Below are 14,890 nucleotides of genomic sequence, written 5' to 3' on the forward strand. Positions count from 1 at the left end.
TTTTCAAATGAAAATTATGTGCTTATGAACCTATTAAGAAGAGATTAGTCCTTTTGACTACATTTATCCAATTTAAAGAATTTTTTAAAAATTGCACTCACTGTTGGGGCACCTGGATGGGTCAGTCAATTAAGCATCTGACTCCGGCTCTGCGTTGACAGCTCAGAGCCTGGATCCTGCTTTGGATTCTGTGTCTTCATCTCTCTCTGCCCCTCCCCTGTTCACACTCTCAAAAATAAACAAACATTGAAAAACATTTTTTATAACATTCACTATTTTAAAATGTTTCCTTAGGAATTTTATTTTAGGAAGAGCAATCATCTTGTATGACAGGATGTAGAGAACTTACATGTTTCCAAATGTACTGGTTTTTATATCTAAGCCTCAACATGATATCCTTATTGTATAATTTACTCTTCCAGATAAGTATGGCCTTATTGTACATTAATTCAGAATCACAATTTTAATTTGCAAAATCTATGGTTCTGATGTCATCTACTTTTTTATCCCTTTGCTAAGGATTATTCTTGAAATTGAGCTTTTCTTCTCTTAAGAAGGACTCAAAATCCATGATAAACCAAAGTGTTTTCCTTAGCAAAACAATCTCTTTTAAATAATCTAAGTAAAAATATCTCTCTTGTGTAAGACTGCATCAATTGTAAATTGTTTATCCATTATAAATTATTAGCAGTCTATCACATGGCTTTGAAGGTCTAGTTTTCTTTCTGAGCTGGAAGATAAAAGGCTGAGGTGGGAAAAGAGGATATAACTATCATATTAAATTACTCTGTTTTTGGTATTACAGTAGACTCTTTATATTTATTATCCACCTTACATATCTCACATACATAAATATCTGTGTGTATGTGGGTACGCACACACATGCACATTATAATTATGTCAACAACCTTCCAAGAACTGATATTACTGATGAGGAAACTGAGGCACAGAGAGTGATAGTGACTTGCCAAAATGATAAGACTAGGAAATAGTAGACTTGGGATTTGAACTGAAATTTGGCAGAGCTCAAGATCATGTCAGTTTCAACTACATTTTTATGGTATTCTTAATTCACCTTTTGAGTAGGATATTATAACATGAAAACAGAGCTTCTGGTTATGAAGTAGCAACACTTTCTAGCATGACCGTCATCCTGATTCAGTAGATTCAGGCTTAGTCATTGCTGAAAGAATTGGTTTTTTAACATGCTTACAGCAATCTATATTTTGAAATTATGTATATAGCTTTATTTTAGGCATTTTAGTACTTTCTCCAAAAGCTTTTCTATAAGTGGTTAATTATTATACAGAAACTTCACAGATGGAGATGCAGAGTTTTCAGTGTGGCAAAATATCATTTGCAACTGGATTTACTTCTGCCTTAAAGAAATTCTCTTAAATTTTCTTAAATTATTTGTAGAAACACCTCATGGTCACTTAATCTGCCTGGCCAAATCACATTTTATTAATATTAATTTGAAGTAAGCAGTTAAGACAGAATTTTTAGCCTTCTTAATAAAGGAGGAAACTTTTAAGACATTATTAATACTGCAAAATATGTCTAATCTTAGAACTGTCATTCCCTAAAGCTGCTGAGTCATTGAAAAGAAAGAGGATCACTCTCCTACAAAATTAGATTTAAAGTGGCTATGTCTGTCATAACTTGTTTTGTGTTCTCTTTGGCTTCCTGGTAGCATATGTTGAATACATTTAAATACCTGAAATGTATTCATTTCATTTCATTGGCAGCTGATTATTGAATGCTTGTTGTGGCCATCCTCTTCCATTCATTATGGAAAATTCAAATACACTTATAGGCGTATAGTCTTACAGGGAAGATGCTTTAAAAAAAGAAAAAAGGAAGGAAGGTAGAAGGTGGAGCCTTGTTGTAGAGCCATTGATATAGTGCTAAAAGTTCAAATGGAAGACCAGTGACTTTAACCTTTTATTTAGATCAAGGCAACTTCATAGACTAAGTGATCTGTGAACGAGCTGTAATGTGTAGTTGGAAAAATAACCGATGTATACACTGGGAAAAGAGGATGAAACAGTTGAATTAAATCATAAATTGTCATTAATAGAGATATGAAATGGACAGATAATATGGATTTCGAAAGAGAAGAGGCTCTTGCTTGGAAGTAATGTAAGAGTAATCTAATATGGCTTCTGGGGATCAGGTTAGGGAGAAAAGAAATGCTTGTTGCTAAGGGAGGTTGGGAGGAAAGTCTGGGAGTAGGGGAAGGAGTAGGCTCTGGTCGCCACAGGAGGTTGAAAGAGCAGAATTCCCCAGGCTCTACCCCAAGACAGAGTTGGACCAAGGGAGATCCCTTGGGATCTAAACTACAGTTTTTCAGTGGGGTTGCTATAGGTGAAATGGACCATTGATAGAATACTGAGAATTGTTTTAACAACCACAGTTTAGGAATTGGTTCCCTTTCTAACAATTTTATTATGAAAATAATAAAACATTTCAAATGTAACAGCAAAGTTGAAAGAATTTTACAATGAACACCCACTATCTGGATTCCAGCATGAACATTTTCCTGAGCTGATTTATCACATATATGTCTATCCCTCAATGTAATGGTATTTAAATAATGTGCTCTATTCACCAACCATTATTATTTACTCAGCAAGCATACTGACAATGGGCCAGGCACCGAAACTATGAGGGGAATATGACAAGGTCCTTGTCCTCAAAGGGAGCACAGTTTATTTTATTTTTATTTTTTAACACTTATTATTCTTTTTTGAGAGTGAGAGAGACAGAGCATGAATGAAGGAGGGGCAGAGAGAGTGGGAGACACAGAATCTGAAGCAGACTCCAGGCTCTGAGCTGTCAGCACAGAGCCCTACACAGAGCTTGAACTCACGGACCATGAGATCATGACCTGAGTGAAGCTAGACACTTAACCGAATGAGCCACCCAGGTGCCCCTAAAGGGAGCACAGTTTAGCAGGGCTGGCAACAAATAATTTTCATGATATGGGCAGCACTCTAACAGGGTAGAAAGAAGTCACCATGAATACAGGAAGGGTAATCAGTAGAAGCATTGTGGAGAAGACCAGCTTGAGTGGGGCACTGAAAGGTATGAAACAATTTGCCAAGAAGACATGGAAATGGTGGGCATTCCAGGTAGAGGACACGTGTGTTCAGTCATCGGGGCATGGAGGGCAGTTCAGTATGGGTACAGTGGGTTGGCAGTTGAGCAGGTAGTAGAGATGGGGCTACAAAGAGAGGGACTTGGTTCTGGAGGGTCCTGAATGCCATGGAAGGCAGTTAAGACTCTATCCTCAAGTTCTAGGGAACAAGCAAAAGAAATTGGAGGGTGACATGCTCAGGGTGGCAAGAGTGTGAAGGAGCAGAGGGAGGTCAGCCTTCTGTGGAGGGAGAGTTAGAACATTATTCTAAGTGTCCAGGCTTACATGATGAAGGCTGGAACTAAAGTAGATCTAGTAGAAATCAAGAGGAGTAATTAATTGGGAAAAAAAAGAATAAAATAGAAGGGAGAATAAAAAGAACCTGATGAACAGGCAGACACAGGGATAAGAGATTTGGAGGTGTCCAGTATGACTCCCATTTATATTTTAGTTCCTGGATACTATAAATTGTGATAAGGAATTTAAGGAAATTTAAAACACATTCATCTCCAAATGCCTTAATAAAATAATGGAATTTGAGTAAAATTTTTAAAAATGAAAATAAACAGTGGAAAGAGATGGAGGGAGCTTAAGACAACAAAGAATAATAAGAGAAATTCAAAAGTGAAGCATCAAGACATTAAAAGTAGATAGTAAGGGGCACCTGGGTGACTCAGTCAGTTAAAGGTCTGACTTTGGTTCAGGTCATGATCTCATGATTCGTGAGTCTGAGCCCCACACCGGGCTTTCTGCTGTCAGCACAGAGCCTGCTTCAAATCCTCTGTCCCTCCTTTCTCTGCCCCTCCACTGCTCTCTCTCTCTCTTTCTCTCTCTTTCTCTCAAAAAAAAGTAAATAGTAAATAGTAAGACGGAACTAGGAGAAGGAAGCAGGGAGATACAATTTGCCATATACAACATCTGCTTTAGTTTTTAATTCTTGAAATTCAATGAAGGGCTAAAGCATTATAGGCTTGAATTTGACAGACTGCCATGATGAGGATAACACTGCGTTGCTGCTGAGAGTGAATTATAGACACACTGGGTATCACTGAATCTGAAGTACTACTCAGAGTAATTTTTTAAAGTACATTTGGCAGCTGGGACTAGCCTACACAAGCTTACCTGAAATTCTATCCCAAATGCCATTTTATTCATCTTTATGCAGTTTCAGGTTCCTTGTAGTTTATATGGCGAGTCTTTTCAGCCTCTCAACAGAACAAGGCAATCTGTCAGCTAGTATTTATCGCTGCCAGCTAATAATTCATGGTGCGCCATGAGCTGGTAACTGACCGAGGAAAGGCGTGGTTAGTGTACATTGGTTTACCAGCCCAGGCTAACAGTGGCTTTGGTTAGTGTCAGTCTCTCTCAAGTGAACGACTTTGGAGAAAGCCTGAGCAGATCCAGAAATCTTATAAGACCTTCAGAACAAAACAACTACTAGATTTGGGGTTTAAAGTGGCATATGTTGTATTAAAACAAGTGAAAGGAACAATGAAGGTCATTTGAAGACTCTGAGTTGAAGGAGATGAGGAAGACAAGGTTTTTTTTTTTTTCTTTGCCATTTGAAAGAGCTTATAATGCACCTTAGCACTCAGGTTCACATCCCTAGCTGTCTGGTTTACAGGGAATCCTGGATTTGTGTTGAGATTATATTACCTTGAGAATGAATGTGGGTGGCATTCAGGGAATAAGACTGGGTTAAGAGAAGCTGAAGAAGCAAAGAGAGAAAGGAATGGCTTAGCCCATGATAGGAGAAATTGGAATCAAGTTTCATAGTTGATATCACTTTGCTTCGAGGATGAAAAGTTGGTGGACTGTTCCCATTGCAATGAATAATGTCAGGTTCCCAAATGAAACTTGTTATTTCACCCTTTTCCAGTCTGAATATGTGGAATATCAAGGGCAATTTTTTCAGAAAAAAATACTGAGTTCACATCCCTCACCCGGACTCCCGCACCACACATTCCCATGTACAGCCTTTGCCATCTCACTTCTCACTAGACTCTGCATCTTTTTGGGCAGTTTGACAGAGACACAGCTGGTTATACTTTTGTAATCCAAAAGATACACCCTAAGGTGCTTAAGTCATAACTCTCTACTTACTGTGTTCCTCTGAATCTCATAAAGAGTTTACAGGCACACAGGGCATGCATTTGCCAAAAAAGGATGCTGAACGGTCCAACCTGGTCATGAAAGGATATGTCCCTGTGTATCCCAGGCCACTCCAATAATACAATTTACCCAGGCTGTGCAACGTTTTAGGAAATAAATGCAGAGCCCTGCATTTCAAGAGTTGCTCTTGTGTTCCTTGGACCAAATGAAGCCTTGAAAGTCACAATGAATCTGAATTCAATTGCATCCTAAATTCATAAGCCTCTGTTCCGTGTGACTGTTTTGAAACCATGTCTTTTAGATCAGAGATTTGAAAGATTAATCTAAAGCACCTGGGGAAAAAACCCACTGGCACATCAATGATAAGTAGATTCATGTGTTGCCTATGAAACGGGTTGTCTTATTTTCGCATTCAAGTCTACCATAACCCAGATTACCAGGGAGACCCACTCTTGCATACCTGGAAGGTTACTTAAGACTCTAGTTATGGGCCTAGTTCACATCGCAGGGCCAAGTGTCCCTTAGAAAAATGTAGGAATACCCCATAAATGTTCCTCCCCACCAGAAATCTCTGGACTTGGGTAATGTGAAATTTTGTTTTCAGGGAGAGGTGGGATGTAAAAAAAAGGAGAGACTAGTTAGGTCCACAAAATATTTCCTAGAAGCTTTACAGGAAGGACTTCTCACCCTTCCAATGGCCTCACAAGAGAAAAGGTAGAATGTGTGTCTTTCTTTCTCCTTGAACGAGAGTAGTTAGGCGGTACATGATGACAGCTGAAGAGATAATCAAGCCTTCATCTTAAAATCCTTGACCCTGCTGGCTTAGATTCCACTACTTAAAAAGCAATAGATATTAAGTGTATCTACATGAAAATAATATGATAGTAAAGACCAAACCTTTCAAATAGATTAATTACAGAGTACTTATATTACAAAAAGATTCTAACTAAAGGATTCCTTTTGATAAGTGTCCTAGTATAATAGTTTATTTACAGATTGTGTATTACTAAAGTATAGAGAAGCTTTTAATTATTAGATACTCTAGAGATTAGCTAGAAATCAGTGCATACTGAAGATCATTCAGAAACTAAAACAGAGCATTTATTATTGTTTTGATTTCAATGGGAAACTGTGGTTTAATTTATGCACAACTTTTCCAGAATGGTTTTACCACAAATGTAAGCTGTACTGTGTATTGGCTCAAGGGTGAGATTATTTCATTTTTTCCCAAGTTTTTATTTAAATTCCAGTTAGTTAACAAACAATGTAATATTAGTTTCAGGTATAGAATTTAGTGATTCATCACTTGCATTATTACATATTTTTAATAGCTTTGAGAGTGTGGCAGACCTAGTGAAAAAGTTTTATAATTAAGGCCTCTTGACTACATGAGCAGAATGTCAGTGAGGCACTCCAGAAGCTCAACAAATCAGTCCTCTCTAGGTCAGCTAAAAAAGTGGCAGATGGGCTGAATGCCCCAGTATAATTTAATGCTGCTACTAATATATTTAAGATTATATTTAGCTTTCTGTAATAGTGGGGCTTTAAAACTCCATGGTGCAACTCAAATCACCTTCCACTCATGTCATTTTACACAATTGAAGGAGGACGATAAAGCTGAAGAAAAGCATTCAGGCCATTTCGAATACCTGTGACCTAGAACCCTGCTTTCAAAAAACATATACCTTGGGCAACTGGGTGACTCAGTCAGTTAAGTGTCTGACTTTGGCTTAGGTTGTGATCCCGCAGTTTGTAGATTCAGTCCTTGCTTTGGGCTCTGTGCTGACAGCTCAGAGACTGGAGTGTGCTTTGGATTTTTTTTCCCCTCCCTTTCTGTCCCTCTCCTGCTCACACTCTGTCTCTCTCTCAAAAATAAATAAACATTTAAAAAACAAAACAAAACCACGTCTCCTTCTCCAGGAGCCTCACTGACTGAGGTGGTGGAGCATGCAGCTCTTGTTTTTGGGATTGTGAGTTCGAGGCCCATGGTGGGTATAGAGATTTTTTTTAAATAAAATACTTTTTAAAAATTCCCCTTTTTCTAAGGTGGCAGAGCAAACCTTCTGATGATGATGTCACCAAGAGTTAACAAGGGTCTGCCTTACAGGCAAAAATTTTTTTGTAGTTTCATGCCAAGAATCCTAGCCCCAGCTCTTAAACCAACTAGGTATGAGACCAGCTTGGGTTTCCTAACCTTTGTGAGCTTCAGTCCTGTTATCTCTATAAACCTGATGTTTTATATAGATAAAAGGATTAAATATATTAATATATAAAACCACAGGCAGTTCCTGGTACATGGGAGACATGTGATAAATTATTTTTAACATGATCATTATTGGATTAAGTGCTTGTGGCTTTAAAAGACTAAGAATGAAAGACCAATTATGGTTACCTTCTCTGATACATAATTTCCATCAGTCCAAAGGCTGATTCCTCCTGTCTGGGCAGTCTCTAGAAGGCAAAACCAAGAAGTAGGAACAGGATCTTCCACTGGGGCCCTCTTTTGGGAGAGCCCCCACACTCCAGGCTGTGTGTCCTTACGTAGCCCCAGTGTCTCCACTTTAATGTCTCATCAAGGCCCTAGGTCTCAGCCTTGGAGTCCCCAGCCCTGGCTCCTCCCCCGTCTCTCCCACCATGATTTACCTGCTCTCTGTTTAATATCTTTTTGTTAATTTGCTTATGCATGCCAGTGTGTAACCCTTCCTGAGAGCCCACGTACATTTTGACAGGGATCCCAGAGAAACAGTACATAGTGGTTGATCTTAGAGGCAGATGTGTTGGTGGTAATCATAACAGAGCTAACAGACTGAGTTCTTCCCCTGTGCCGGTGCCATGGCCATGTGCTTTGTAAGCGTTAGCCCATGTGAGCCTCACTCACCACAGCCTGAACGCAGGTCTCGTCAGTCACCACTTCACAGATGAAGAAACTGAGGCTTAGACAGGTGATGGAACCTGGCCCAGGACAATCAAATACTGGGAGGAAGCAGCTTCAGAATTCACCCCCAGGCCCAGCTGTCTCTGGATCTGCCTCGCATTACCACTATGTTATGTTGCTGGTGCAGGCGGGTCTGGCACACTCCTGAAGAGGCACTACCTCCTTAAGCTTGGTTCTGCTTCCAGGACCCAAATGACTTTCTGCTTTCAATCAGGCTGGATGGAATCAACTTAGTTGACAACAAACTTGAGAGGGGTATTGTAAAGTTCAGAGAGGGACGTCCCAGCAGCCAGCTTTCAGCCGAGGCTGACCCTGCTCCTGGCCAGATACTGTGCTCTGGGCCTCGGCATACTGAGGAGAGTCCTCTCATTTTGAGCACCTACTTAAAGAGCTGAATTCTGACTTAGACTTGTAATAACCTGAATGAGTGAATGGAGGCGTAATTGGAGGGAGGAACAACTTATGAGTATTTTTTATCCATTATTTATTATCTGTTGTTTAATCAGATTCTCAAGTCTAAATCTAAAAGAAGAGTCTGTGAATTTGCTTGTATTTTGCTCATCTCAGAATTTTCCTGGACAAGCAGCAACTCTTCCAAAAATAGAGTAATGAATCTCCCAGTAATATTGCACCCCAGAAAATACTGACTTGTGTCAATAGGACAGCATTTTCTCAGTAGTAATCAAAATATTGCGTCCTCATCGAGAATGTCAGAGGGCAACTTACTGATATCAGGTGGTAAAAGATAATAACTAACAGTGGTAATAACAATAGTAAGTCAGCATCGTACACTGGTCAAGTGCTGATAACCTGCCCACTGCTGTGGGTGACATCACGGGATGTACATGTTACATGTGGAAGGGAGAACTCTCGTCATCCCTATTTAGAGAAGGGGCAGCTCCGGCACACAGAGACTAAACTATTTGTTCAGAGTCATAAAGTCAGTAAATGATAAAACTAGGATTAAACCGGAACAGTCTGGCCTCAAATTTTATTTCCTTGTACTATTAAAGCAGCCAATCCTCCTTGGTCTGTCAACCAAGTCATCTTTATATTTTGACAAAGAAGACGAAAACTAAAGTTTACTTTGTTCTTGAAGCAGTCTCACCAAGCGCTTCTGCAGACTGTGAGGAGGGTGGTCTCTGCTGGCGGGATACTCCATGAAGATGATTTAGATTGAAGATGAGTGATACTGTATCAGCTTTTCTCATTATTTTATTTTATTTTAGTCTATTCACTTTGAGAGAGAGAGAGTAAGCATGCATGAGTGGGGAAGGGGCAGAGAGAGAAGGAGGGAGAGAGAATCCCAAGTAGGCTCCATGCTCAGCATAGAACCCAATGCAGGGCTTGGATCCATGAACCATGAGATTATGACCTGAGCCAATCAAGGGTAGGACGCTGAACCTACTGAACCACTCAGGTGCCCCACTCATCATTTTAACAATTGCATTACCTTGACAATATATCCCTCTTGGTAACACTAATAACACTTTTTTTTACACAATTATTCTTGGTCTAAACCTGTTTTGGTTACTTTTTACTGGTCATGACAGATAAGAAAAGAAAAAAAATACAAAGTGACCTCCAAATTAAAATATGTGGAGATCTTTTCATCTCAAATTCACACTTGATTTGCCAAAAATCATGACTTCTTTTTTTTTTTAGTGCAAAGTTTAAAGAATTTTTACTTGTCTCTCCTCCCTTCTTTCATCCAGAACTTAAATATATTGAGAATCCTACTGTGGAAATGTTCTATGGAAGATTATAACTATTACTCTCTTTATGAGTCAAATCATGAGTAAGGGAGTTTGATGGTGGCAGAGCTTACATTTGCAGAAGATTGAGGCCTCTAGGTTAAAATTTAAGCCTTTCACTGAAAGAGTGTGGGACGTGAGATCAATAAAATTGTTACCTTACTTTTCAATAATAAGAACCGAAAACTTGCCCATTCCTTCCCATGTCACTTCTCGAGTTTATCTTATGGCTTGTGTACCATGTATATGATCTCTTACAACTTCAGTGGATTTCTGAAGCCGGGGGAAAAATACAACTAGATCAGGAAGCAAGCAAGCAAGCAACAACAACACAACTGTCCTGTTACACTGAACTTCACCCACTATTCTGACTGATTCTAATTACCTTCAGTAATTTACCCAGGATGCTTCAATATAACCACCTGGAAAAATGAGGGTGGAACTTTGATTCTGGGAGGCATATGGAAATTTAATTACTAGGTTTACAAAGTATTTTAAAACCCCCAGGTAAAAGTGACCAGAAGACTGCAGAAGAGTCTCATTATTATCAGTAGTGAGGTTATGTGGGGGTGAGAGGGGTGCTGAGGATCAAAGGCCGGTGTCCTCTTCTCCATACTGGCCCCTTCGCCCCATCTTCTGCAACCAGTCTCAAGGGAAGATGGAGAAAGAATCATTTATTCACCTTCTGGCTGCAAGAACTGCAGACCTCAACTGTGGCAGTTCTAGCACTGAGGAGAAAATACACATAGGAAAAAAGAAGGCCATGTCTCACTTCCAAATTAAAAAAAGACATTTCTACATGTTTCCATAACCCACAGACTGCAGCCATTTGAGGCCAACCTCTCCAAGTTTTCCTCTTTGTCTAGTGTAGTTACTGAATCTAGGCCACTGTCAGCAATCCTTTTCATTCACCCAGGCCCATCCCCACGCCTCACAGATGCACAGATTCTCTGGAGACATGTGTACTTTGGTATCAAACAATGCAACTCATGTTTGATTTTGGATAACCTTGCACTGCTGAATAAAATAACCCTTGAGAAAGAAGCAATAAAAGAGCTGTAGGAAAAATGACTCATGTTTCCAAGCTGTCTAAAGTGATCACTTATCCCAACAAATGGTAATTCTTTCAAGACACAGTGGGCATGCACCATACTTGTAAAAGTCTGGGAGAAAAGCCTTGCAATCATTTTTTTAAAATGGTGTTAAAATATAGCAAAAGAATGTTTCTGGTAGGCTGTACCATACAGGGTATGCTTAAAAACAAAAACAAAAACCACATGGATGTGGAAGCCAAGGTGGACTTGGTGCAAGGGGGTCCCCACTGGACACAAACATGCAGACTCATTGGCATGTTTCTGCACTTGTTTATGTGCCTCTAATTGTTTTCCATTTTCTGCCCCCATTCGCTAGAGTGCAAAGATGTGAACAAAGTGGCATATTGCCCGCTGGTGCTCAAGTTCAAGTTCTGTAGTCGAGCATACTTCAGACAGATGTGTTGTAAGACCTGCCAAGGACACTGACCCGTGGAGAGCCAGAGAGGGAGCCTTGTCATTTCATCGTGGAAATGCGTCCATCAAAGAGAGCCACCCAGAGGAAGAGGATTGATGTCCTTGCAAATGCATTACCCTGTGGAAAACGTAACCACTGGTCAGCCCTAGCTGACAGGATTTCAATATTATTTTAACTTCTGTGAAGTGGGATTTATTGATCCAAAGTGCTGGACACGGTATTAGGAGGGAATGCCAGATCGGAGAGATCCAAACAACACAGGGAGACTTGCTTACTGTGGAGCGTTTGTGTTCTTTCGAGTAAATCCAATAGCCTGTTTACCTCCTTGGACCATTAAGATAATTTTTTTTTATGGACTTAGCAATGACACTGAATCCATTTGTATTTAAAACTGTTTAAAATGTAGCTGTTATGACTTGGTCAACTATGGAAGTAAAGAAGATTCAGAAATCTTAAGTCCTAGCTTAAAAATATTTACTATACTTTATCTCAATACAACAGCACCACAATTTAAATTCTAAAACGGGCTTTTAACTGTAATTTAAGGAGCAATTATAAATCAAAAGTAATGAAAGTTTGTATTATTTTTCTTCATTCCACTTAATTTCCTTAGGACTAATCCCCCTGTTCTGAACACTGCTGTGAGCCATATATAAACTATATTAACCGAACAACAAGGAAGGACTCAGTTTAAGGCAGCGCATCAGTTACTGCGGCCATGCAAGTCTATAAATTCTGTGCTAAGAGACTGGGGCCAATTTGCCATTGTGCAAGTGAAGCTGAGATTTCCATTAAAACTTTAAGGGAAAAACATTTCAGTTTCATGCAGAAGCCAGACCTGGGGTATGGTAGACACTGAAGAACCAGGCCCTTTGCTGCCATCACACAGGATGCCTGAGTCCTTATGTGAGTCACCCCAGCTCAGTTGTGTTTACAACCTCACCGGCCACAGAACAGCTTCTGCCCCGTTGGATTGCTGCACGCATGTTGAGCTTACTGAAATGATGCCGTGCAAAAGATAGACTGGCTCGGCAACAACCAAGCGGACCCTTTCGCTGACAATTGTGATGGGTTCCAGATGTCCCTTCTTTGATATGGCAGAAGGGCATTTATTTATATGAGAGCAAGTGTGTGTGTGTGAGCGGGCGCTTTTGAGTGTGTGGGTAGATGAGTGTGCTTGCACATAAATGTGCTATTTCTGTGAGTTTTTAAAGTAGGCAAGGGATAACAACCAAAGAAGAAAAACTCATGAAGCCTAGAGATCATAAAGCATAATTTTAATAGTCACTCAACCAACTATTTTGTATTTTTTTATGGATACTCTGAATGGCAATTAAATGTGAAACCAAGTTTCTTGGACAAGTCAAAAATCTAGAATCAAATCCAGAATCCTAAATTAAATTGACTAGCTCTTATTTTCCCTATCCACAAGTTTCATGTCATGCTCATCAAAAGATTCAACAGATTGAAAGAAAGCAAAAAAGAAGAGGGTACTTATTTATATTTTGTACTTGAACACTTCTAGCTTGCAGCAGGTTCTTGATGAATGTGCTTTGTGTCCTACATGGTGTGTACACCATGCTACACCAACACCTCAAACTCCAACCAAATGGCTACTTTGTAAAGATGCTACTAGCAGTTAAAGAGTATGTTCAACTTCAGTCCATTACTGTGCTCTCAAACTACATGTCCAGTGTTTCACCTACACCATGACCTAAAGTAGATGATTAGGTCTTTTCAGAAAGGAAAAGAGACTCACAGACTCCAAAAACCAACCTAAACTTCAGGTTTGCTGTGGATAGTCAGCACAGGCTGTTGTTCTGCACAGTCAGTCATGGTCATCCCTATTTTCTCATCTGCTTTCTGTCTCAACACCACAGCTCATGTCCCTGGGCTTTCCACAGAAAGCTACTGACAATGCCCAAAAATTGCCAGGGCCACTCTCTATACTGCTCTTAAGACCAGCCAGCATGCCATCCATTCAGTGAAAGGGAGGCAGCCCAAGAGCAGTGTGCCCCCAGCTCTGAATTCCCTTGGTCCCTTGCAAAGAGTGGTTAACTTGGTGCTAATGTGCCCTGGTGGAATAAAGGATGGGTGGTTTCTGTGGCATTTTAGGCATAGGTTTGCCATCAGGATCTATTTTTCCCCAAATATAAATATCAGCTCATGTTTTTATTCCAAAAAGATTTCTTCCGTGACTAACTTGAGTCTGTTCTTCACCTCACCTGGAAACTAGCATCATGAGGACCGTTGCCCTGGGCCACCTTGACTGGCCCTAGAAGAATGGGCAGCTAGTGTTCCCTCAGGAGGGTGCACCAGCCCTGAGGCCAGGAGTAGAGAGCTTCCAGGAGCAGCATCGCAGCATCGGATTACTCTGCTAGAAGGAACCAAGCACAGAATGTTTCCCCTGAGTAGGGAAACAAATAATTTTCTACAGCACGTCACAATACCAGGGCTACTCTGTAGTCAGCCACGTGGCTACATGATGCTCTTTTCCTAAATAATAGCAGTAGGATTGTCAGTGGTGGCTGAACCACCATGGCAGGCCCTCCAAAAGTAGCGTGCTATACGGACTACTTAGAGAGATGCAAGGAAACTGATGCCCTATGGCTGAGAACAGTATCTGCCACTGGCACAAAGTCCTGCCACAAAGTAAAGGTAAAATCTACCCAATTGATTAAAGCCCTTGAGATACATACAACTTCCCAAGCCGTCCATTTCATTAGGAATTTTATTGGAGTGAATGTCACATAGGTATCCTTAATAATACAGAATGAAATTGCCTTTGTATTATTGTGATTAGTTGTTGCTTATTATTTTATACTCAGTATTAATGTGGTACACTGTTACTTTTTTTTTTGCTTTTGTAAATTATATTCTAATTTATTGCCATGTTTCCTAACACTTGTCCTACATTCATTCTCCTGCTTGTAATGAAAATGAAAAAGTCATTGTAACACTTGATGGAGTGAAATTCCACACCAGGCACAGATTTTTTTTAACATAGATAATTTAGTAAAAATAAAAATTCAGCTTGTAAGAATGATTCAGATGAAGGTTGTCTATTCCCTGAAAAGCTGGTGTGAAACTTTCAGTAGGAGGATCTATCCTTTGGAATACCACACTACATTATCCAAATTATCCAGATAGTATCTGGGATTGATATTATTTGTTGCATCCTTATTACACTCCTCAGAAACTGCATATATTTGTATTTCAGTAATATTAAATACAAGGGCTTTGGATATTCCTGGTGCAGCTCTGTCCCCAGATGCCATTAGTCAGCTATTCTAGCAATAGAAAAGAAGTCCAAATTTACCCATGACTCTTTTGCCCCCAGCTTCTTTTGCTTTCTGTGTAAATACTTTTAACGTAGAAGAGGATGCAAGGTATTTCATTGTGGACAAGGTGCTGAAAGGAAGCATTCATATTTGAAGGATT

The 14,890-nt window shown here is 39.8% G+C and overlaps 1 protein-coding gene across 1 annotated transcript in view; it reads left to right on the forward strand.

Moving 5' to 3' along the window:
* Positions 1 to 14,432, forward strand: part of ADAMTS6 (ADAM metallopeptidase with thrombospondin type 1 motif 6) — a 131,067-nt gene extending 116,635 nt beyond the window's left edge. The window contains exon 17 of the mRNA XM_039255521.1: positions 11,351 to 14,432. Coding sequence (XP_039111452.1) covers positions 11,351 to 11,460 — 110 coding nt within the window. The 3' untranslated portion in view covers positions 11,461 to 14,432. The remainder of the gene's footprint in view (positions 1 to 11,350) is intronic.
* Positions 14,433 to 14,890: the final 458 nt, after the last annotated feature.

Source organism: Hyaena hyaena, unplaced genomic scaffold, assembly GCF_003009895.1.
Source record: "Hyaena hyaena isolate Hyena2069 unplaced genomic scaffold, ASM300989v1 scaffold_530, whole genome shotgun sequence".
Lineage (NCBI taxonomy): Eukaryota > Metazoa > Chordata > Mammalia > Carnivora > Hyaenidae > Hyaena > Hyaena hyaena.